Genomic DNA, 23,619 nt, shown 5'->3' on the forward strand with positions numbered 1-23,619 from the left:
TGGAACCCTTGTACCCTACATTATGCACAAGAGAAGTGGGGACGATTATTACCAATTTTTCACAGAGCCCTGGGAGCCACTTGGGAGGAGGATAGACATTCTTCCCCCCTGCCACATTACCTCCACTCTCACCAACTGCACCAACTTCTCATAAAATAACACAGTAATATTCATTACGAAAATGGAATTTTTATGTATAAGAACAAAGGGAAAAAAACAGTAAGAGAAAGAAGGGAAAGTTGAGCTAGTCTTTTTCAAGCTAAGAGCGTCTCAAATGATACGTAATGAAAGGTCTTTGTAGATTTGATTGGGTATGTGTGAGCATTTATGGCACCTGTGCCTGCGGCGGGGGGGAGGGGAGGCGGGCACCAGCAGTCATGTAGTAATACTGGTGTGTAATTACAGAGCACTTCACTGCATTCAGCCATGGTTTGTTTCTCTGATAATTTCCACTTTCATTGTTCAAGAGGCTGTGGACACTGTAGAAGCTGAAGTTCAAGTACCTCCAGCTGTTGAGATAAATGAATGGTGTAGCTGTTTTTAAAAGTTTCCAGGAGGAATGCTGTTTAAGAGGAAAGTTGGACAGAAGTACAGTTAAAATATTCTACTTACCTTTCCAAAGCCATAAAATCCTAAATCTATAAACGAATCATTCTTTATTCCTCTTCTTCATTCCACAAGCTTGCTGAGCTCCTTTCTCCCCACCCAGTACAGCTGGTCCCCCTTGCCCGCTATTAAATTCTCCGTATGGGAAAAGCTACTTCGATTTTCTATTCAGCTCCACAGACATAGCTCCTATGTTGTCTGCACTTGTGATGTATAACAGATTCAGACTTTTAAAAATTGTGTTAACCTGTTTATATGAAAGAATAAAAATGTTCCAAAAGGACAAAACCTTGCCAAATCTGAACACAAATCTGCTTCCGTTTTCTTGCATTTCCCTCTTCCGACTAAAGCTCTCAATTTTGCATGGTTTACGTGTACTTAAATCTTAAGTGCGAAACATTAGAAAACATAAAGTTAACAAAACAAAAACTAATGTAATTTCATATCAGCACAAGGGAGAGAATACATATCTTGTCTTCTGTTTTCCAAAGACCCTTTATTTCACCAACAAAAATATGGGCTTTATTTAGGAACAATGCTGTTTGATTCATTATTATTACTCTTCTCATCTTACTGTATTTTACAAATAGCCTGTTCAAATTAATATAAAAAGTAAGAACATTTATTAAAGTCCCACAGTACAAATCTTAACTATTACTTCAAATGTTTAGTAATTTCAACAAAATATGAGTTACATTTCTAAACTGGTCTCTAGCAACCTGATTACTTTTGGTTGAAGTGTACTTTTTCTCTTCCTCTGTGTGCGTGTTAGATAGAGACTGATGATGATTGATATGTAGATAGATGATAGATAGCTGATAGATAGATAGGTAGATAGATAATAGACAGATGGTAAAGTAATAATAGGGGTGCCTGCCTGGCTCAGTTAATATAGCTTATAACTCTTAACCTCAGGGTCATGAGTTCAGGACCCATGTTAGGTATAGAGCTTACTTAAAAAAAAAAAAAAACCAGAAGAAAAGTAAATGAGGTAAAATATTACCAATAGGTATATCTGGGTAGAGTGTACAATTATTTTTGCAATTTTTTTTTTTTAGATAGAGCAAGCACTCACAAGAGGAGAGGGGCAGAGGGAGAGAGAGAGAGAGAGAGAGAGAGAGAGAGAGAGAGAATCTTAAGCAGTCTCCATCTTCAGGGCAGAACCAGGTGAGGGTCTCAATCCCATGACCCTGGATTCATGACCAGAGCTGAAATTGAGTCAGACTCAACCGACTAAACAAACCACCCAGGTGCCCCTATTTTTACAATTTTTTAGGTCCAAAATTACTTACAAGCAATATTTTTAAACTTTACATGTGGGGGTGCCTGGATGGCTCATTCAGTTAAGCATCCCACTTCGGCTCAGGTCATGATCTCACAGTTCGTGAGCTCAAGCCCTGTGTCACACTCTGTGCTGACAGCTCAGAGCCTGGAGCTTGCTCTGGATTCTGTGTCTCCCTCTCTTTCTGCCCCTCCCCCACTTGCACTCTGTCTCTCTCTCTCTCTCTCTCAAAAATAAACATTAATTTTTTTTTAAACTTACATGTGGCTTAAACATGCATAACCAAGAGTCCAACCTCAGCTTTTGCCCCTTGCTCTCTTTCTCCACACATACCCTGAGCTCCAGTCATACCAAATTACTTGTAATTTCCTCCAGTGGTTGCCCTCATCCTTCAGTCTCCCTGGGGAACTATGACACGCTGTTCAAGACAACAGGAGGCCATCTCCCCAGAAAAGCCTTTCCCTGATCTCTGCAGGCAAGTTAAGTCTGTCTTCAGTGTGAGAAATGTATTATTTTTACATGTTTGTCTCCATTATAAGAAATAAAAGCAAGACTGCATTTTGTGTGACCTTGGGAATGTTACTTAACTTTTGTTTGTCTCCATTTATTTGTAATGTGGAGATGATGGCACCCACTCATAGGGATATTTTGAAGATTAAATGGGTTAAATCATGTTAAGTGCTTAGAATTGCCTGAGGAATAGCATATACCCCATGATGCTAGTTATTATGGTGGTGTGATAAGTGGTATAGTATCAGAGAAGTACTAGAATGACAGGAGGAGGGATAATGGTATATCCTACACCAACCCTTGGAGACACTCACTAAGTATTTTCAGGCAAATGAATGAAGGGATGCTCAGGGAGTACATTATTTCAATATTAGAAGGAAGAAGTAAGGAAAGTCTCAACCACAGTGGTAACAAGGAGGAAAGAAGGAGAAAATGAATTTGAAAAGCCCTCATGTAGATCTATATCAAGTGGTGATTCCTTGACTATAGGGTGAGACTGAAGGGATAGAAGCTATTATGTCATCATTGTTTTAGGACCTTCACAAAGCCTCATTTTAGGCGGTATTTCTGAGGTATGGCTTCACTGTGGCCCTTAGCACTATCTCCGGCAGGCAATATGGAGCAGCCTCTCTGTTGGGGTTCAAGTATTTCTCTCTGTGTTTTGCAAGGCATTTGTTTAAATGTTTATTACATACATATATATATACACACACACTATATATATAGTATATAGTATATAGTATATAGTATATAGTATATAGTATATAGTATATATATATATATATATATAGTGTGTGTGTGTGTTTGTAGATATTTGAAAGGATCCAGATCAAAGATAACATATAACCACATAATAACATAATAAAAATTTTAATGATACTTATAAATAAGGTGGGGAACAAAAAATGAAACAGTTTGGGTGTCATTATTTTTTATTTTAATTTGCTCATTCATATCTTACATGGCTTTGTATAGAAAAAAAGAAAGTGACGTAATCCTGGCCCCAAACCCTGTTTCATCAGAGAAGTGAACTGACTTTGTATATCAATGTTAAAAAAATAAAATAAAATAAATGCAAGAATACAACTGTATTGCCTCTTAATAGCATTTTATTTAAAAGTTTACAATTAGAGCACTTGTAATAACACAAAAAAAGTTTAAAAGTGACATAGGTTGCCCTGCAGGCAGGATTTTTCTTGTATGCAGAAGGAATGGGGATCTTATGCTTGAAATGTGTGGAATTCATAGCGCAGTCTAGGGTTCAGTAGATCAACAGAAATCCATAATCTGAATGGAACTGACCTAATGGAAATGACCATAATCTGAATGGAACTGAATGGAACTGAATGGAACTTCCAAGTTATTCCAAAGTTGGCAGGGGAGAGGAGGTGGGGAGACATGGCATCAATCTGAAGATTTCACTTGGCTCAGGTTAAAATCCAAAGGAAGACAAGAACAAAAACCACCTCAGCTGTATCTGCTGAGATACTCCATCCGCTGACATACTCCAAAACACAAAACTGTAAACCAGTGTCTTTTAAGGAAATCCATACTTTAAAGACCTCTGTCACTTCTCAAATTCAGTACTGTAAAAAGGGATAATGATGCTCCTGGATGAGCCAGATAATTGAGAATAATTTTCAAAAAGGTACATTACACAAACATCAGGATGAAGGGATTCGTACATTAAATCCATATTTCATGTTCAGAAATTGTTATAGTATTCTGCCTTGTTAAAAATGTCCTGAGGGTGGCAGATGCTATTTAGAAGCAATGACAATAGAGTCTTGAAAGTGCGTATAGTAATAGTTCAGAAGATAGAGCAGCAACTTTTTCTACCTTGATCATTGTTAATCAGCACCATAAAATGTTAGCTGCAAATAAGCACGTAGGTTAAGTGTAGCCCACCAAAAGTAAGGCATTAGAAAATAGATGAATTCTCATGAAGAACAAGTTCTTTAGGAAGGAGTTTAAGTAAGGTTTGTAAAAAGTGACTGACGACAATTTAATCGTGAAAGAAAAGAACATTAAGGCATAACCAAGTGAACTCAAATAGTTTAGTATCAGTATTGTCTCTGTGGAAGACAGTTGGGAATCAGTTCCTTTAGATACAGTGTGGCTTGGGTTGATTTCAGAGGGAGCTGGGTGTCTATTTCTCTACACCATTTTCCCAGCACTGTACTGCCTGTAGTGGAAAAGACTCTTGGAGTCCACGTTGCGAGATTTCTGCACAGCTTCAGCAAAAAGTTTGGTCACCTGAAAACAAGGGTAGGAAGCTTAGAGACCCACATGAAACGAAAATGAACATTTAATGAAGCACGAGTGAAAGGTCAGTTTCTGCTCCTAATTTCCAAAGGGACATATGATGAAGGACACAAAAATTTTTATCTATTTGGGACTTTCTCCTGTATCTCAGACCTTACCCTGAATATACCTACCCCGCCACTCAACTCCCCGGTGCGTTAAACTGACTCAGGGGGAAAAAATATGATGGGTAGAAAGTTAATGAGTCTTGAAGTAGGTGACACATTTGGTGGGACATATCCAAGTGGAACTAAATATACCTCATGTGATCATTTTCAGTGAATTGGACTAGTGTTTGCACTATATGTAGATCCTCAATTATCATTAACATCTTGCTCTTATGTGGTGGCTTTCATTTAGAAACAATTCAATAAAAGTTTGTATCTTTATTCCATGCCACACCACACTTTCTATTTTAAAAATAATCATATGGCTAATGGGAGAGCATGGCTATCTGTGGCTTTTGATTATCTCAATTGCTTTATCACCAACTGTCTCAGTTAGGCCATGACCCACCATCATAGCACTGTTATTTTAGATTCTATTTAAAAATTCTACTCCATTCTAAATGCTACGAGAAAGGGAGAAGGGGGATGTGCAGATACTGATGAGCGGCTTCAGGAAGGCACAGATATAAAAACCTGCATATAGCTCTATTTGAGAAAAAAAAGAACATACCTGGAAATTAGTGAGGAGAGCAATACCACTGTCAACAGCTGTCCTCCGAATCACATAATTATCATGGACAAACTTAGTGTTATTATTGGGGAGGTTAATCACCAGGTCAATGCTGCCATCTCTAATCAGTCTGGAAGAATAATCCAAAAAACAAAAGTTTGCAGGTGACCATGTACATTTTATAATTAGTTTTGAAAATACTAACGTCATCGTTCTCTGATGCCATTCAAGTCAATGCCGTACTGAGTTGATGGCCACCTGCCCTTCTCCATCACTAATGGATGCTCAAATTACACTCATTTTGGAGTTACAATATTTTATTGTGTTCTTGAAAGAATTCTAGTGAAAATCTAACTAATTAAATGGAAAGGCTTTTCTTTTTAAAATGCTATCTATCCGTAGAAGAATTGGTAATTAAAAAAAGATTTTAATGTTTATTCATTTTGGAGAGAGAGAGAGAGAATGCGAGCAGGGGAGGGGCAGAGAGAGAGGGAGATACTGAGCCCGATGCTGGGCTCGAACTCACGAACCAAGAGATCATGACCTGAGCCGAAGTCGGAAGCTTAACCGACTGAGTCACCCAGGCACCCCAGAAGAGTTAGTAATTTGATAGATATTTACTTATTTTACAAGGAGGTGATTTCTCCAGCACTGAAGTCTGTTCCACCCCCCCAGACCACCACTTCACTGCCTGCTTCCCAGTGTCTCTCAGCTAATGGTATGAGAACACAGGTCACCTGAGTTTGAATTAACCCATTTGACATTCTGTTGCTGGGTTGCTACACATACCAGGAGACATTTAAATGTCAAAAGCATGAAGAAGTGCTAATTGTTTTACAAAGTCCTAACCAAGTGCTTATAGCATCACTGGAAGTCTGCTAAGGTCTGAACAATTTGCCCTTCTTTTACTAATTTGATAATAATTTGTAGGTTGCCCTCTTAAGAGCCCTAGCAAATGGTATGCCTTCTTAAGAGCCCCAATAAATGGTAGGCATTCAAAAGACTGTAATATCCTGGAACAGCTGAGAATTATCTCTTAGGTTCCCATGCCATATACGTCCAGAAATGTTGATGTAATGGTGTTCCTGAAGGCTCACATAGTGCACTAAAATAATAAGTCTTGCAACACCTAATGATGACATAGCCTAAGGCATAATAACCAACCTGATCAAAAAATGGTAAATTAGGTAATTCAAAGGATGGTGCTTTTCTAGCACTCACCGTAGTCTCCTGCATATAGCAAGTGCTCAATAAATTGACTAATTTATTGATGCACAAACTCAGTGAAATGCAGCTGGTCAATCTTACACTTGATATTCACATCTATCTACAATACAATTCAATGTAAGACATAAGGTGCTTCATTACATTCTTCATGTCTGTGATTCTCATTACTGAATTCCTGGTGTCCATCAAGGAAAGCATCTTTACTAGAAAATATTTTGAAAGATGCTGTGTATCACCATGCACACATATGGCATCATGTGTTACAGTAACAGCCAAGTTCATGAGAATGAAACTTTCCTATAGTCCACAGGTTTATTCATCTGAAATTGGCTAAGAGGACTTTTAGAAGACTTGCAATAGGATAGGGTGAAATATTCACATCATACTAGTTCCCAAAGTTAATCCTCTATCCATTTTGTAATCTCAGAAATCTCTGCCCAGTTCTTACTTTCTGATGGAAGAGAGGCTGGGATTCTGTCCTTCCTGAGACGGCCATGCCACTGGGGTGGCAGGGACATTGTTGGCATTGAGCCAGTCCGACGTCGCTTCCGTGGCAAAGAGCTGCATTTAAAATGGAAAAGTCAGCTAGTGTATCACAGGGGAGGCTTTCATGGAGCAAAGAAGCCTACTGGGACACACATGTCATTTAAAACATAAGGTAGAAGAAAGTGGTGTATATGAGAAGCAATAATCCCATGAATAGAGATTTGGACTCACTGTCCAGAGTCATGGGCACTTTAAATATTTTAAAAATATTTGCACTAAGGAAAAATTTAATAACCTCAATTGTAACTGCTTTTGTAGAGGAGAAAAATGAAGAATTATTCATGGCCGAGGATTCATTGTTATCAGATCAACAAAGCTCCATGACCATAGGCCCACTCTGAGCCTTGGGAATTGTTTTATTTCACTGAACCAGGCTTTGTGTGAGGCATTTGTGGCGGAGGAGTTTTGGCTTTAACTGCTGCAGTCGTTTCCATACGACTTCATATGGAAACAAGAAATGGAAAAAGGAACAATACATTGGAAATGCACTGAAACTTTGTCCCAATTCTGTGCAAACTAAATGTTCTAAGCTTTTAGCTGGCAACTTCTACGGAATTTATGGTAATTTTGTGAGAACTTAAAACTAGTCTTTCTAATTATTTTATTCTATTGAAGTTTTGAAACTGTCAAGTTAGTTATACCTCTCAAGTTGAAAGAATATGTTTTGAGCTATTTCATTCCCTATGATTCATTAATAATTCGCTTTTGTGAATAGATTTCAATGCTTACAGAAAACAACTTGAAAAACTTAATATCACATACCTTGAAGCCTTCGTTGTGCAATTGTTCAGCCACACCAAGGAATTTGGGACGGAATGATTGCTGCAATTAAAAGAAATTAACAAAATTCACTTTCTGGATATATTGCTCTTTATTGAGTCATATGTATGGTATTCTCTCGGGCGGGACACTGTAAAAGGCAAGTCCCTATGTTGTCAGGTGCTTGATATTCAAAAGTGACAAGTTTGATCCTTTAGCTCTCCTATAGTGAGTATGAGTTCTCATTTCCCCATATAAATGAGATCACACCCACGTTGTCTTGCTCTCTACAGTCTTACTTTTCACCTTGCCCTCAAATTCTTCCACTCTCTACTTAGTCCACTTAGTCTCTGTCTGCATATTAAGATCCGCCCCAGCCCTACACAGATGCTTCCTCTGGTCAGGGAGAATTTAAGGACAGCTGGGTTAGGCGATCAATACTCGGTCAGCATTGCTGACTCTTCTGCCTGCTCAGCCTGTTCTAATTGCTGAATTCGAACTCAGTCCTGCTCTTAGGTAACTAGGCTCTGTCCTAGCAGCTTGTGCATACCTCCCTGCAATAGGTCAACCATTTGGAACTCAGTTTTGCATTAATTCTAAGGTAAAGAGTAAACAAATGGGCTCTGGAGACACTAGGCTGCATTTCAGGTCCTGGCTTTCCCATTCATTTTTAGTGCGTTCTTAGAAAAGTTAATGTCTTGAATCTCGATTTCTTCATTTTTTTTTTAAATTTTTTTTTTCAACGTTTATTTATTTTTGGGACAGAGAGAGACAGAGCATGAACGGGGGAGGGGCAGAGAGAGAGGGAGACACAGAATCGGAAACAGGCTCCAGGCTCTGAGCCATCAGCCCAGAGACTGACGCGGGGCTCGAACTCACGGACCGCGAGATCGTGACCTGGCTGAAGTCGGACGCTTCACCGACTGCACCACCCAGGCGCCCCTCGATTTCTTCATTTTTAAAACAGCAGTGAGGTAGTAGTGTATCTATTTCTTGGGGCTCTACAACAAACTGTGTGACCTTGAGCCACTTACTTAACCTCTCTGATATACTTTCCTCATCTGTTAAATGGGAATAGTAATTATCTGTGTCACAGGGTCATTGTATTTGATGAGTTAATTTATAAGTAAACATTACTTAAAAGTGCAGTAGCTTAACACAGTTACCTGTCCATTAATAGTTCTCATTAAGTATTAATTATTATTATTATTAAAATATTTATTTTTTCAACCTGTCAGAGACTAGATTTCTGTCCCTGCACCCTAGTTTCCAAGCCTGGCTTCCTCTACTGGTTGTCACACTTCAAATACAAGCCAACTTCCTCCTCCCATATATTTTACCTCCAGACAGGCTTCCCTGATGTTCTCTCTCTCACTCTTCAGATATTTTCTTAGAGTCCATTGCTGTGAACTTCCTAGAGTCTCAGCTGGACCCATCTAGTTTCCAGGTCCTGCCTAGGCTTACCTCCTTCCTGTGACCACTAGCCAGTATTTGCAAGACAGTGGTCAGGGTGAAAGGAAAAAAAAAGCTAAGTGGCCTACCCAAAAGTCAACCCCTTACCTTGACTTCATTAACTTGAATGCCTAAGTGAGCTAACTGGAATATGAAAATCATACACAGTTAAAAACATATCTATTCTGCCTTAAATGAAAACACTTTGGCTGTCTTCCCTTGTAAAAAGTTGGTAAACAGTTGAAATAATTTGGTTACTTCAGTAAATATTTTATAATCTATTTAGAAACCATATTAGTCATGGCTAAAAAATATCATGGAGATTATCTTATTTCAGAGTCGCAGAGAAACTAAGAATTGCAATAACAAAACATATCAAGATCCGTGTACAATTTTGATAATGTTCAGCCCATAAAACCTTCTAATATTTACTTTCAGAGGCTTTCTGAGAACAGATCTAAATCCTAGGAAAAGACTCCAAAGACTGTGTTCAAATATAAAATTCTTTAAGATTTTGGCCCTCTCGATCCCAGAACTGCAGTTTTATGAGAGGAAACTATTGGCAAATAGAAAAGATAAATGCAACTGGATGAATCTCGGCTAAGGCAGGCTCAGGGGTTATTCATGACAGTCTTCTAGAACACGAATTGTAACCATGCCCAGGATAGTAGCTCTCCATTCCTGCTTGGGACCAGACAGGAAGAAATAGGCCTTAGATGCAAGAAGCTTATGGCTAGACATAAATAAAAGAAACTAAATAAGTATAAAATCAGAGAGTAACTCAATGGCTTTAGTGCAATTTAATGAGGTATGTGGCAGTCTCTTTAAGAACAGGTTAGATAGAAGAATAGGACATTCGTTTTTCAAGTTTGATTCTGCTTGGAAAGCAAGGGACTGAATTAGATGGCATTTTAGGTTTTCTTCAAGTTTTAAGGTTCCTTGAAACACAGTAAATATGCATGCAATATTCTAAATGAACTTCTGAATTTTGTCAAATCTCTCTAATTTGGAAAAATCTCTCTAATTTGGAAGTGTGATCTTCTGCTAAACACAAGACACACTTAAGTCAGCACCAAAACACATTAGAAGATTCAACAGGGGGTGCCTGGGTGGCTCAGTTGGTTAAGCGTCCAACTTCAGCTTAGGTCATGATCTCGTGGTTCGTGAGTTCGAGCCCTGCATCACGTTCTGTGCTGACAGCTCAGAGCCTGGAGCCTGTTTCAGATTCTGTCTCTCTCTCTCTCTCTCTCTCTCTCTCTCTCTCTCTGCCCCTCCCCTGCTCATGCTCTCTCTCTGTGTCAAAAATAAGTAAACATTTAAAAAAATTTTTTTTAAGTTTCAACATAAATTCGTCCAACTTATTAACTAATACATTCATAATATATGAATACCTTAATAATATGAACCATTCTCAATTTCTTAAGTTTTCCCCTAGAAAAATCTCACTAATAATATATGGTCATGTAATAACATTGAAACCATTTTCTAAAATATCATTTCACAAGCACAGCGGTTCTTAAAATGCAGTTCCCTGGGAAATCAGCATCACCTAGGAATTTGTTTAAAATATAAAAGTTTGAGCCCTGTCTCAGATCTATGCAAGCAGGAACTCCCAGAGTGAATCCCAGTAATCTGCATTTTATCAAACCCTCCAGGTGATTTTGATACACTTGGAGTTTAGGAATAGGAGTAGGAATAGGGAGGGAATAGGAGGGAAGAGGGAATAGGAGAACCATCCTTCACTCATTTTGTAATTTGAGGTGAAGATGCATTAACCTTGGCCAAAGTCACAGTGAAAAATGTTGAGGAAGGAGTACCAGAATGTAATTTTTTTTTCTTTTCTATTTTAAAGTAAAATAAGTCAGCAAGTCCTCTAAGACCTGCAGACACCAGTCAGAACCTCATTATGGAGCTGTTTCAATGCTGTCCCCCAAGTGGAAAAGATAAATATCCAACATGACAGTATTGGCAGTTCCCAGCCGGGGAACCACTCTGCCTTCTGGTCTAGGGTGTTGGCTTTCATAGCCACATTATAAACTTCTATCAAACATGTATTGAACACTTGTGACACATAAAACAGCCTCTCTACAAAAAGAAATTACGTCTGTCAGCTTGCATCTGAGTAGCCCCAGATTTAATAGCTGATTGAAAATACCTGGGTAAGAAACCATTTGTTACTAAAGGTGAAAAGTACAAACTGATTTATTTCCTGGAAAATGTTTATAAGAAGGAAAGTCCTTTAAAAATGAAAAAAATATATATATTTCCTCCAATTATCATTTTCACATTACTCCAACTTCTGGCTGCAGAACAGAAAGCCAAGTTAATATTGTGTGGTGCCTGCGGACTCTACAGGGACGTCTGCATCGACAACGCTATGGTTGTTCCTAATGATTCTGTATTGAAGATAAAAGGTTATTCATGTCACTTGGAGTTGTCTTTTTCAAATAAAATGCTTGCTTTGTGTTTCTGAGCAATGCTGAAGTGCAGATGTCAGGATGGTGCTTGCCACTCCACAAACATCACTGAATAGCCCAATCAGAGGGGGAAAAACAGTGAGCGCTCTTGATCTACTCTAGAGTAAATCATTTATTGTTAAAGGGTGTTCCAGAAAACTTCAAAACAAGACAGATTGCCTACTCATAGCAACTAAAAATAAATCCTGATGGGATGAAAGGAGGCTGGAAATACTGCAGGAAAATCAAAGATGATTTTGTTGTCATATAAACCTGCATTATGCCTTTCTTATGTTAGGATCTAGGCCTATGGAAAGCCTCTTGTTAGAGACCCAGTGCATGTAACAGTTAAGTTGACAAGAATCCTTTGACAAAATCTAAATCTTGATTCCTTTTCCTCTTAAGTTCTAGTTATACGCAATTGATGTTATGAATATTTCAAATTCCCCAGGTAATTCGACCCATAGGATTTAACTTTGGGAGGAGCAGAAACAGAGGGTCCATGTGTGTAAAGGAGTAGGGTGGGAAAGAGAAGAGAAATAAGAAGTTAGGAAGATTGCAATATAACAAATTAGCATGTGTGTGCCCTCCCCCTCCAACACACACACACACACACACACACACACACACACTCTACTAAATGTTGAGAAGTGGCTGATACTTGCTAGTAATGATTTACTGTTTAGAATATGTGTTAAACTACCACAAATAAGAAAAAATGTTTCCTGGCTCAGAGTTACTTTTATCTCTCCTCCATAGTTCTCTTTTCCCCCAGCTTTCTCTTGCAACCTATTGTGAATATTAATGAGTTAAGGTATCTTCAATTAAATCTTCCTATTCATAGCAGGAAGCTCGGGCAGGGTGGGGAGATAAAGAGAAAAGAAGACCTTTACTTCAAATAAATGGGAGAGGTATCGACCACCCTCCTCATTTATACATGAAGGAATAAAGCAAATTAACTGCAGTGGTGCTGGCTACCAGCATTCTTCTGTGAGAAAAGTCTACACAGCATTAGGCTGAACAAATGAGAATCTTAAGAAATCAAAATACAGTTGTGGATTCCTTTCTTAGAACTTTATTAAGTGCCTCAACTAAATGCATCCCTTTGTATTTACTGGCCCTAATGCCCATTTATATATTAGCAGTACTTTTTTAGGTCCTTGTCAGTTCTGACTTATATATTCAAATGAGTTTATACAAATTATTCGGACCAAGCTGAATTATAGTAAAGAAAATGATTTTTTTAAGTACAATGTATACTAAAATATGGAACCTTAATTACTTATCCACAGTTGCTATGAAGTTTGGGTAAAAGGCTGATGTTAGAGTTCATTCCATTCTATCAAAGAAGATACCCAGTGGGTTTTATAGCTATGAAATCTCTAGTTAGTATATTCTGTCATATTGTTCACTTAAATTTATGCCTATGCGTTTTTAAAAATCACTCTCAAAGAAAATCCCCCAGATAGTAATGATGGGCCAGCCAATAACTGCTGGTAACGGCAGCTCTTCTGTGCCTCCCATTTAAGTAGGTCAGAAAGTGATTCTTGTCCACCTCCTGACGATCGATTTTACCACAGCTACAAATATTTTATTAAATATAATTTTACACCAAACATTTCTTTAAATATGCTTTTTAAACTTTGTAATTAAAAGAGATACATATCTAAAGCCCAAGCATGTGCACTTATACGCAGGAAAAAAGTTCTTTGCAAGAACGCATGTAGCTGCTGGAACACTGATTTCTTTAAAACAGAATGTACTGAAAGATAAAAATCCAATGGGCAGAACCTCATTCCATTAAGAAAACTCTTTTTACCCTACACAACCCTCTTTTCCCCCCCAACAAAGCAAAAAAATTCAGTTCACTGATGCCAAAATCACGCAAATGTTTCAGAGGGATCAAGTTAATTTTTGCTTAATATTTCCTTGAAGCCCTGGAACCAAACAAGGCACAATTTTATACATCACTGCCTTCTTAAACTGGTATTTTAAAATGTTAGCACTATTATGATTAGTTGTGAAGATGGGGACTAAGGGCATGGTCTCCTCTGAATGCCCCCAGGCCTCACATTAAACTTTAAGCCATAACTGGAAGTTGGGAAAATACTCTCTTACTTGTGACTTAATAAGACTGAGTACCCATTTATAACATGATGAGTCTCTCATATGGTGTGATGTGTCTCTAAACTGCCCTTAAGCTTCACAATTACAAGTCATTTCGTTAGCCTCTGCTCTAACTGTTCACCATCTCCCTTCTGGCATCTTTATGAAGCAAAATTCCAAGTTGCTCTTTGCAGAAACTTCTCCAAAGCCACTACCCATCCAGCCTCGAGAGTCTCATTTACTGATATTAAGACACCCTAATGAGATGGTATCTATAATAATCACCCACTGACTTGAGAATACCTGGTACTGCTCGAATTATATTTGTTATTAATTTTCATGTAACCATGCAGGGTTTGAGCTTATTACAAGTACAGTAGGGGTGATATACAAGACCATCTATTGTTTTTATATGATCCAAGAATTACGAATCTCAAATGTAAGTGAATGACCAGGTGGGAAGCATTTAGTATTTTTTCAGGAAATTTGTAAACAGAACAGTCTGTACATTCTTATAATAATTATTCCAAGGAGTAATAGAAGTTTCCCAGCTACCATTTTGCCCTAAGATTTCCACTTGATTTGCCATAGTAAAACAATAATGCCCTTTAAATTGCATAAAGATGCTCTCTTATAATTATTTCACCTTGCTTTGACTTAGAAGACTTTACCGAATAATAATATTTCAAGAACCTCCAGAGTGTATTGTGGGCTCTGCTGACTTTCTTTAGCCCATTAAGTTACTCATCTTAAAGAACTTTCAATTAGTCATGGAGTTTCAGGCTGAGAAAATTCTTCAAATAATGCCCACATCTTTTCCAGCTTTGGATCTTTGACATTTACAGGCAGTCCTCAACTTCAAAAAGTTCACCTTTAAAATCATGTGAAAGCCATACACGTTCAGTAGAAACCATACTTCAAATTTTGAATTTTGATCTTTTCCACACTAGCAATGTGCAGCAGGTCAAACTTTTGGGATGTAGGGCAGCAACAGATCCCAGTCAGCCATATAACCATGAGGGCAAATAGCCAATACATTTATAACCATTCTACTTTTCACTTCCAGTAAAGTATTCAGTAAATTACATGAGATATTTAACACTTTATTACAAATAGCCTTTGTGTTAGATGATTCTGCCCCACTGTAGGCTGACATGAAGTGTTCTGAGCACACTTCAACGTAGGATACACTAAGCTGTGATGCTCAGTAGGGCAGGTATAGTAAATGCATGGTATTTTCAACTTGTGATGAGTTTATTGAGATATAACCCCGCCGTAAGTTGTAGATCTATAGTAGAAATTGAAATGTGAATGAATCAATGTAAGGAAGAAAGGAACAGAGGTTGGGAAGGGATAATATAGCTTCAGCTTGGAAGTATTTGGGTTTGAGACATCCAGATAGAGGTCCAACAATACAGGAGATTGTTGGAAATATGGGATGACTGAGGATAAGGATTTAAAGTTGACAGCTATGGATAGAACAGTGGATACCACAGACATGAGTTGGCAAAGGGGAAAGCCAAGAGCTAGAGACAGAGAGAAAAAGATGAGGTGAGACCCGACTTTATGGAAAGCATTTGTTCAGGGGCTAAGGAGGAAGAACAAGGAGCAGAACATCTATAACAGATATAACCAAGGAGTAGAAGAGACTCCTTTTTAAGGCATCCCAGATCCTTTTCAGAACAAATACCCTTTTCACTACAGACTTTATCTTTCTGTTCTTTTTATTTATGCACTTATTTGTATTGCCTGCCGCAGTGGAAAAGGGAAAAACTCAGGGAACATATAGAGAACAAGTGTCCAGTTTTTCTATTAGTTGCTGTTTTCTTTAGTGAAACTTAGAACAAATCTCCCCTCTTTTATACTACAGTTAAGGTCCTTGACACAGCCACTCCTAGCCTGTGCCCAGGGGCGTGCACACAACCACAAACCACTCACCTGGATTCCAATCAGGATGCCTTTCTGGGGTATCTTAAAGCCTGTGGAAAGCATTGCCTTTAGGAAAGCTGTATGAATGCCTTCACCAAAGCAAGCCACCTGTTTAGAATAAATTAAAAAATAAAATAAAAAGAAGCCAATACTAGTCAACAACCCTTACCAAAAAAAGAAATGCAAATAGAAAGCACTTTATTCATAAACTCCTTTGCTAGATTTTATTGAGTTGCCCAAAGACCATGCAGTCTGAATCCCGGGATTAAAAGCCTGGCTGGGGCAGATGTATCTTATGTTTTTAATTAAGCATAATGAATGAATAAGCAATTCTTTCTCTATCCAACAACACTCCATGGAGCAACATAACTGGATTCTACTGTGAGTTATTTGGATACAAATCACAGCTTCTGGTCCATAATGTGGTGAATTACCAAATGTTAATATGGACTTAATGTTTAAATAACAGTATATGTTATGTATGCTATGCCACAGTGCATGAATGCATGGGTCAGTAGCACAAATGCATAACTGCTGATCAATTGGTGAGTAGTCATTTAGTACAGCTTATGAGAAAGTTTTCTGAGAAATTCAATAAATGCATGAAAATCTCAAAGGACCTTTTTTAAAAATCATTTTCATAAAATGAACCAAAATACTCTGCTACTAGTTCTGAATACCACATCCACAGGTAGAACAAAAACAAACAAACAAACAAACAAACAGAAAACAATTCCAAACTAACATATAATATTAGGATATACAGAGGTTTCATGTAGGGTAATTATGCTACAATATAGCTACAAGTCAAATGGCCACCAGAACTATAGAGCAAGTGGTATATTTGAGCATGATGGAAGTAGATTCTGCCATGCATATCATCATTTGGCACAGGTACAGAACCACCATTATAGTAAATAACATTGATGATGGCTAAATTCATTCTTGAAGCAAATGACTCCCTTATTGTGAAAAGGATGTTCTCATGACTATGACCTTCAGCCAACCACCAGTACCTGCTGCTTTTCACTCAACAGTGAACATTTTCTTTGGTCAATTAATGGCCAACTAGCTTAAGTAATGTCAACCTAAGTTAATGAAACCCAAATTTTAGTGATAGGGCCAGGCAATCACATCATAAAAGCAGATACAACAACAAAGAAGAGGTTTCATCAATCTTCTACAAAAAAATCATAGAAACTGGTCAGATATTCAAGTCAAGCTTGGGACTACCATCCCCACCTTGCCACTGAGAAAATAAAACACCCGTAGCTAGATCAAGAGCTAAAGGTTTATTCAACCCCACAACAAGCCACTTGAACACTGAACATGTCTCTTTGAAGCCTGAGATTTCACTCAGCCAGAATTATTATTCTCATTTCGGGTATGAAATAGACCTTATAACATCACACTCAGTGACACTTGGAAGTGTGACTCTAATCATGGAAGAAGAATGATCTCTATACTTCTGAAACAGATACAACAAAGGTGAGCTGAGCTTCTAATTCTTTCATATTTTCTTATTTCCACAACTCCAATAATGTATGTCTGGAGGCAGAATGGACATAGGATTGAAAACAAGTTTCCCACACTAGAGAAAACAGCACAAAGAAAAACAGATCTCTTTCTGATCTGAACCTTGGATCCGCCGAAAACAGCCCTGCTACTGAATAACCATGGGATCGAGATGAACCTGAAGGGTATTTCTTTAAACAGCTGAGAAATGTAATGCAGGCCCATCACTTTAAAGTTAGGTTTTCTCAACTATTAAATTAAACGCAGCAGCAAAGGAGCTAAAAGAAGGTAATCTCTAATCCAAATACAAACAAGATAGCCATTTATTCCTCACTGCCTGCCATCCTGTCTCACTTGCCTTCTCGGCACAGATGCTGCTCGTAACCAGGCAACCATATAAAACATCACGTATGTATTGCAATTAAATATTTTTCTCCTTTCAGGTGTTCCTTAATAGCAAAAAAACAAGGATGCCTCACAGTCTGATGTTGCCACTCTGATGTGCACTGATGAGAATCTGAAGGTTGTAGCTAGTAAGTCTGTCATGGGCTAGGTGATTCATAAAATGTCCTGACACTGACATGTAGGGAACTCTCTAGAATCTGACAGCTCTTTACAAGAAACACAGTTCACATTCTTAAAGAAACCTTCAGCCGACAAGAGTCCCAACACAAGTGAAGAGGGACATCCAGTGGCCAATCCCATTATAGGTTTTAGATAATCCCCAGGAGGTTAAAGTTGCTTTGAAAGTTGTTCTGGGATTTTTGCATTTATCTCCAGATTCCACAGTGTTTAAGCCCATGATCTTTTTAATGCTGTACAATCATTCTGCATATTGCTAGTAAAAATCCAACGATCTAATTTCATAGTAGCAAGTGAATGAGGGGTGAGGGTGGGAAGTACTATTACACAGAGACCTTAAAATAAAGCAGAAATACCCAGGAGATATCTACTTAGACATCTAAAGAAATATTTGGAAGCTGTGCTGCAATGTGTAATGTGGAAATGAATTAGGAACACGTATATTGTATTCACAAGTCAAATATAGATGAAAATTTAAACTCTGGTCCATAAAAGTACAAGATTTTTCTTTAGCTTAAAATCTTAGGCCCTTTCAGACTTACTCTGATAACAGAAGTTTGCATTCCCCTTACTTCTTAATAGCTTACTTACTGCATTATATTCAGATCATAAAACCATGGATTTCAAAGTATGAAATCTTTTAATGAAAGCGTTCAAGGATCATTAACTAGTTACCTCTCCAGTGGAAGCCATCTCACATCGCAGAATGGGGTCAGCATCCCTCAACCGGGGCCAAGAAAACATTGGAGCCTGTCAGAAACAATGGGGAGGAAAAATATGTGAGAGAAAGGTATAAAAGGAATAAGAGAGGATAAATATATTTAGTGAACGAACCGTCTCTCATAGGATTCATTTAAGCTATGGTAGACATGTAAAAACTTTCTTTGGTCCAAGCATCTGACTTGAAAAATAGCTTTAAAACTCTGTTCCAAGAATTTCTTGAGCTCTTGGCCAAAAACTTGGGTTAAATAATCACAAATTATTTCTGTAAATAGGGCCCCTGTGACCAGTCTAGGCCAGTGTTTCTAATCTGGCCTACACATATTCTTATTGGAGTGAATTCAAACAAAGTCTACTGGGCATTGGTTTCCCCAAACAGAGTTCAAACACATTTTTTTTCTTGGTAGGCTTTTGAAACATTCCTCTTCTTTTTCTGATCATTTGAACTTGCAACAAGCAACCATGCCAGAAATGTCTGTCTGTAATATGACTTCTAAAACATGAAACTGTTGTTGACACCTCTTAAAAAGCTTTGAAAACATTCTGCTTCAGAACCACTTTGGCCCAGAACTCTCATATGAACTAGAACATAGATAGGAGTGTTTCCTTTTCAATTGTTCTATCAGTGCAATTCACTAAGAACCTAATTCTTGTTCCTTGATATACCCATTTGTCTAGTCTGGACTATTTTTCCTTTGACTCTGGCACCCTTCTAAATTCTCCTGGGAGTTCTAGTTCAGGGTCCTTTCACTAGGTCATTCTTAGTCAAGTTATTATACATTTCTGCACTCCAGCTTCTCTGTACCCTCATCTGTTGACATCCACCCACCTCACTAGGCCTATGTTAAGAGTGACTATAAATAAGTAGTTCTTTCTTTTTTAATTTTTCTTAATGTTTTTATTTCTTTTTGAAGGAGAGAGAGAGAGAGAGAGAGAGAGCGCGAGCATGAGCGGGGGAGGAGCAGAGAGACAGGGAGATACAAAATCCGAAGCAGGCTCCAGGCTCTGAGCTGTCAGCACAGACAAGTAATTCTTTTTTAAGAAGTCAAGATTCATATGGGGCGCCTGGGTGGCTGAGTCGATTAAGCATCCAACTTTGGCTCAGGTCATGATTTCATGGTTCGCGAGTTCGAGCCCCGCGTTGGGCTCTGAGTTGACAGCTCAGAGCCTGGAGCCTGCTTCAAGACTCTATGTCTCCCTCTCTTTCTCTGCCCCTCCTCCACTTGTGCTCTGTCTCACTCTCTCTCTCAAAAATAAATAAACACTAATAAAAATTTAAAAAGAAGTCAAGACTCGTATAAATGTAATTAGGAAAGCTGTAAACTGAAAGATACAGTGCATTTTCAAAAATGCATACCTATCTCTCAATACCATTTTTAGCTGGAAATTGTTTCATACACAGATGTGTGTGATTGTATGTATATTTCTTGTCTATGAATAAAGAAACATGAAGTTGAAATTCATATATAAATTACCAGTGGAAAAATATTTTTCAGGGCCTTCTACTTATTGGTCTCAAACAAAAAAAATCCTATGTATTTGTACCTATGTATAGTCCTATGTATTTTTACTTATGTATAATTCCTGCTGAAAGCTTTAACAATTTATGCCATGTCATTAGTCTCAAGGAATAAAGTGCTACCCGTCCCCAATATAATAATGCACTATAAAACCCAAGGCATCCTAAATTATTGAGTTAAGTAAGATCAATAAATATTTTTTGATTTATAGTTTCAACTTAAAGGTTCCACTGTAAATGTCAGAAGTTGGAGTCTCAGCTATAACACAATTATGGTTGAGGTCACTAGTACATATAGGAATGGCAATCTTTTGAAGGCATCCAAAATATGTAAATATCACAAAAATACATCACACAATATAAGTTAATTTCATCGTATGCTTTTTCTTTTTTTTTTTTTTTTCAATGTTTATTTATTTTTGAGACAGAGAGAGACAGAGGATGAACAGGGGAGGGTCAGAGAGAGAGAGGGAGACACAGAATCTGAAACAGGCTCCAGGCTCTGAGCTGTCAGCACAGAGCCCGACGCGGGGCTCAAACTCATGAGCCGTGAGGTCATGACCTGAGCCGAAGTTGGACGCTTAACCGACTGAGCCACCCAGGTGCCCCGTCATATGCTTTTTCTAAAATATTTAAATATATTTATATAATATCTCACTAATCTTCATACTTGCCCCATGAAGTAAAGGTCATAATTATAAATATTCTGTGCATTGGGGTGGCGCCTGAGTGGCTCAGTTGGTTAAGTATTTGACTCTTCATTTGGCTCGGTCATGATCCCAGGGTCATAGAATCAAGCCCTGTGATGGTCTCTGTGCTGAGCATGGAGCCTGACTGGAATTCTCTCTCTCTCTCTCTCTCTCTCTCTCTCTCTCTCTCCCCCTCCCTCTCTATCTCTCTTTGTCTCTCTCTCTCTCTCTCTCTCTCTCTCTCTCTCTCTGTCTGTCTCTCTCTCTCTCCCTCTCCTTCTGCCTCTCCCTGGCTTGTGCATGTGTGCACGTGTACTCTCTCGAAGAAAATTAAAAATAAAAAAAATAAATAAATACTCTGTGCATGAGCATACTGATACATCTAAAGGAGCACAATGGCTTTGTTATTAATGTATTTTTAGGAATATACATATATACTGGAAATTAGTGAACAAATCTTAAATTTTTCTGGTCAATCTTCATAAAGGTGCCATCAATTTCATGACCTACGTGGCACCACCATGAATAGCAACTGCTATTTCAACTTTTCAAGTGGAAACATTGTGCTGCTGAAGAAAATAGGGACTAGTCAAGGTGGCCAAGGTAGTTAGAATTTAACCAACACCACGGAGTAACAATTTCCAAGATCCCTGCATTCCTGAAGCCTTGGCATAGCTCAAAAGGGGCACGATTCAAGCCTTGTCCTAACAAAATATGTCCAGAATTGCTGTTTACCAACTAAACTGACACCATCACTATGGGCCACATTAATATCATTTATAATTCACTCAGCTAGTTGGTTTTCAAGTTATGCAATTCTAAATGATTTTTTTTAATTTTTGAAATGGATAAAAGTTCATATAAAGTTGTCTGTGGGGCAACTGCATCGTGTCATTCAAAGGAAACATCGTAAATCCCTAGTCCAGCACTTTAGTTAGAAGGTTCATGAAGTACCAAGATCTTTTTTTTTACTTTATTAAAAAAAATGTTTTAAGTAAGCTCCACATCTAGCGTGGGGCTTGAACTCATGACCACCAGATCAAGAGTTGCATGCTCTTACTGTCTAAACCAACCAGGCACCCCTTGAAATTATTTTTGATGAAAAATTTTTCCTTTAATTTCCTTGAAACTTAAAAAAAAATGACTACTAGATTTTGTTTAATGTTACCTTAATTGCAACATAGTCAGCAGGAATTATGGGATGGTCCAATGTTGGAAGAGGTTTCTCGTCAATGTTCTCTTCAATCATCACCTTGGTGGCCACATCAATGAAGTCTACCCCCAGTGTTTTGGAAACAAAGGGGAAGGATCGAGAAGCTCTCAGGTTACACTCAATCACCTGGAGACATGACAAAATTAAAAAAAAAATAAGAGGATGTTGAGAGCCAATGGCAATATAACTATTCTCCCTGCTACTTGGGTTCTAGTTGTTTTTCACTGGGACCCAGCTCTTGTTTTGCCAGCCTCTGACTTCTCTTCCCACTGCTTGTACTTTTGCTAACCATTTTCTTTTTAGTCACTATCTTTGAATTCTGACTTTTTTTCATCTACTTTCCACAATTTCATCCCCACACACTGCTGATAGATTTCAATGCAGAGTTCAGATAATGCCACATCCCTACCAAAAAGCCTTCACTGGGATTCCACTGGCCATCAAATTAAACTCTAGTCCTTGAAGGCCTTCTATTCCCTTGCTTCAATATATACCTCTCTACATTATCTTATACCATTTCCCTGACCCCATTTTTACTTTCTAAGTTCACCTTCCACTATTTCCCTAGAAAAATAATTTCACTAACTAGTCACTGTCTCCTAAAATATGCCAAATTTTCTCTTAGATGTTCTATGTGTAATGTCCTCTCTACCTTCCTTTACTTGTCAGTATTCCAGCTATTCTTTAAGATCCAGTTTAAAATATAAAATCTTCTTTGAAATCCACCTCAAACCAGGTATATGGCACCCAGATACATGTGTGGGCACATACATGTGCATACACACACACGCACACACACACACACACACACACACACACGCACAAGCTAGCAGACATGCTCTCTCTGTTCTGGGACTCCAATACCATCAATTTGCACATTCCTCCCACCAGTTATACTCTAACTTGTGTTACAGTTATCTGCACAGTCCTCTTCTTCCCAGTCCTCACCACATTGAATATCTTTGAAAGCAGAGACTGTTGTTTACACATTGTTATTACCACCTTATGCCTTCACGTAGTAGATGCTGAACCAATAGCAGTTACTGATTGGTTACATTAAATTAATTAAGACTAGTGTAGGGGCATCTGTGTGGCTCAGTCAGTTAAGCGTCCGACTTCAGCTCAGGTCATGACCTCACAGTCTATGAGTTCAAGCCCCGCGTCGGGCTCTGTGCTGACAGCTCATAGCCTGGAGCCTGCTTCAGATTCTGTGTCTCCCTCTCTCTCTGCCCTTCCCCTGCTCATGCTCTGTCTCTCTCTGTTTCAAAAATAAATAAAAGCATTAAAAAAAAAGACTAGTCTAGTTGATTTAACTACTTTTGGTAAACAGGATCTAAAACCTCAGTGCAAGTAATTTGTGACCATTCTACATATTCAGATTATTTTATGACAGTCACTGTGTCCATCTATACTACACTGTAGAGGGCAGACAGTGATCTTCTTTCTCAGCAGATCAGAGTGCTTTACGTAACTGTGACTGACAGATCAGTGCCACCAAGGGCCTGTGTCTTCAAACAAGGCAGGCA

At 38.3% G+C, this 23,619-nt stretch overlaps 1 protein-coding gene across 1 annotated transcript in view; it reads right to left on the bottom strand.

Moving 5' to 3' along the window:
• Nucleotides 1-4,555: 4,555 nt before the first annotated feature.
• Nucleotides 4,556-23,619, bottom strand: part of CPS1 (carbamoyl-phosphate synthase 1) — a 127,533-nt gene continuing 108,469 nt past the window's right edge. The window contains exons 32-38 of the mRNA XM_047084849.1: nt 22,049-22,219; nt 18,628-18,702; nt 15,865-15,963; nt 7,916-7,975; nt 7,056-7,168; nt 5,381-5,510; nt 4,556-4,654 (exon numbers count right to left, since the gene is read on the bottom strand). Of these exons, the coding sequence (XP_046940805.1) occupies nt 4,556-4,654; nt 5,381-5,510; nt 7,056-7,168; nt 7,916-7,975; nt 15,865-15,963; nt 18,628-18,702; nt 22,049-22,219 (747 nt within the window). The remainder of the gene's footprint in view (nt 4,655-5,380; nt 5,511-7,055; nt 7,169-7,915; nt 7,976-15,864; nt 15,964-18,627; nt 18,703-22,048; nt 22,220-23,619) is intronic.

Source organism: Lynx rufus, unplaced genomic scaffold (genome assembly GCF_022079265.1).
Source record: "Lynx rufus isolate CCGP_SWC_20201006 ecotype Redwood Valley unplaced genomic scaffold, mLynRuf1.p SCAF_2, whole genome shotgun sequence".
In the NCBI taxonomy this organism is placed as follows: domain Eukaryota; kingdom Metazoa; phylum Chordata; class Mammalia; order Carnivora; family Felidae; genus Lynx; species Lynx rufus.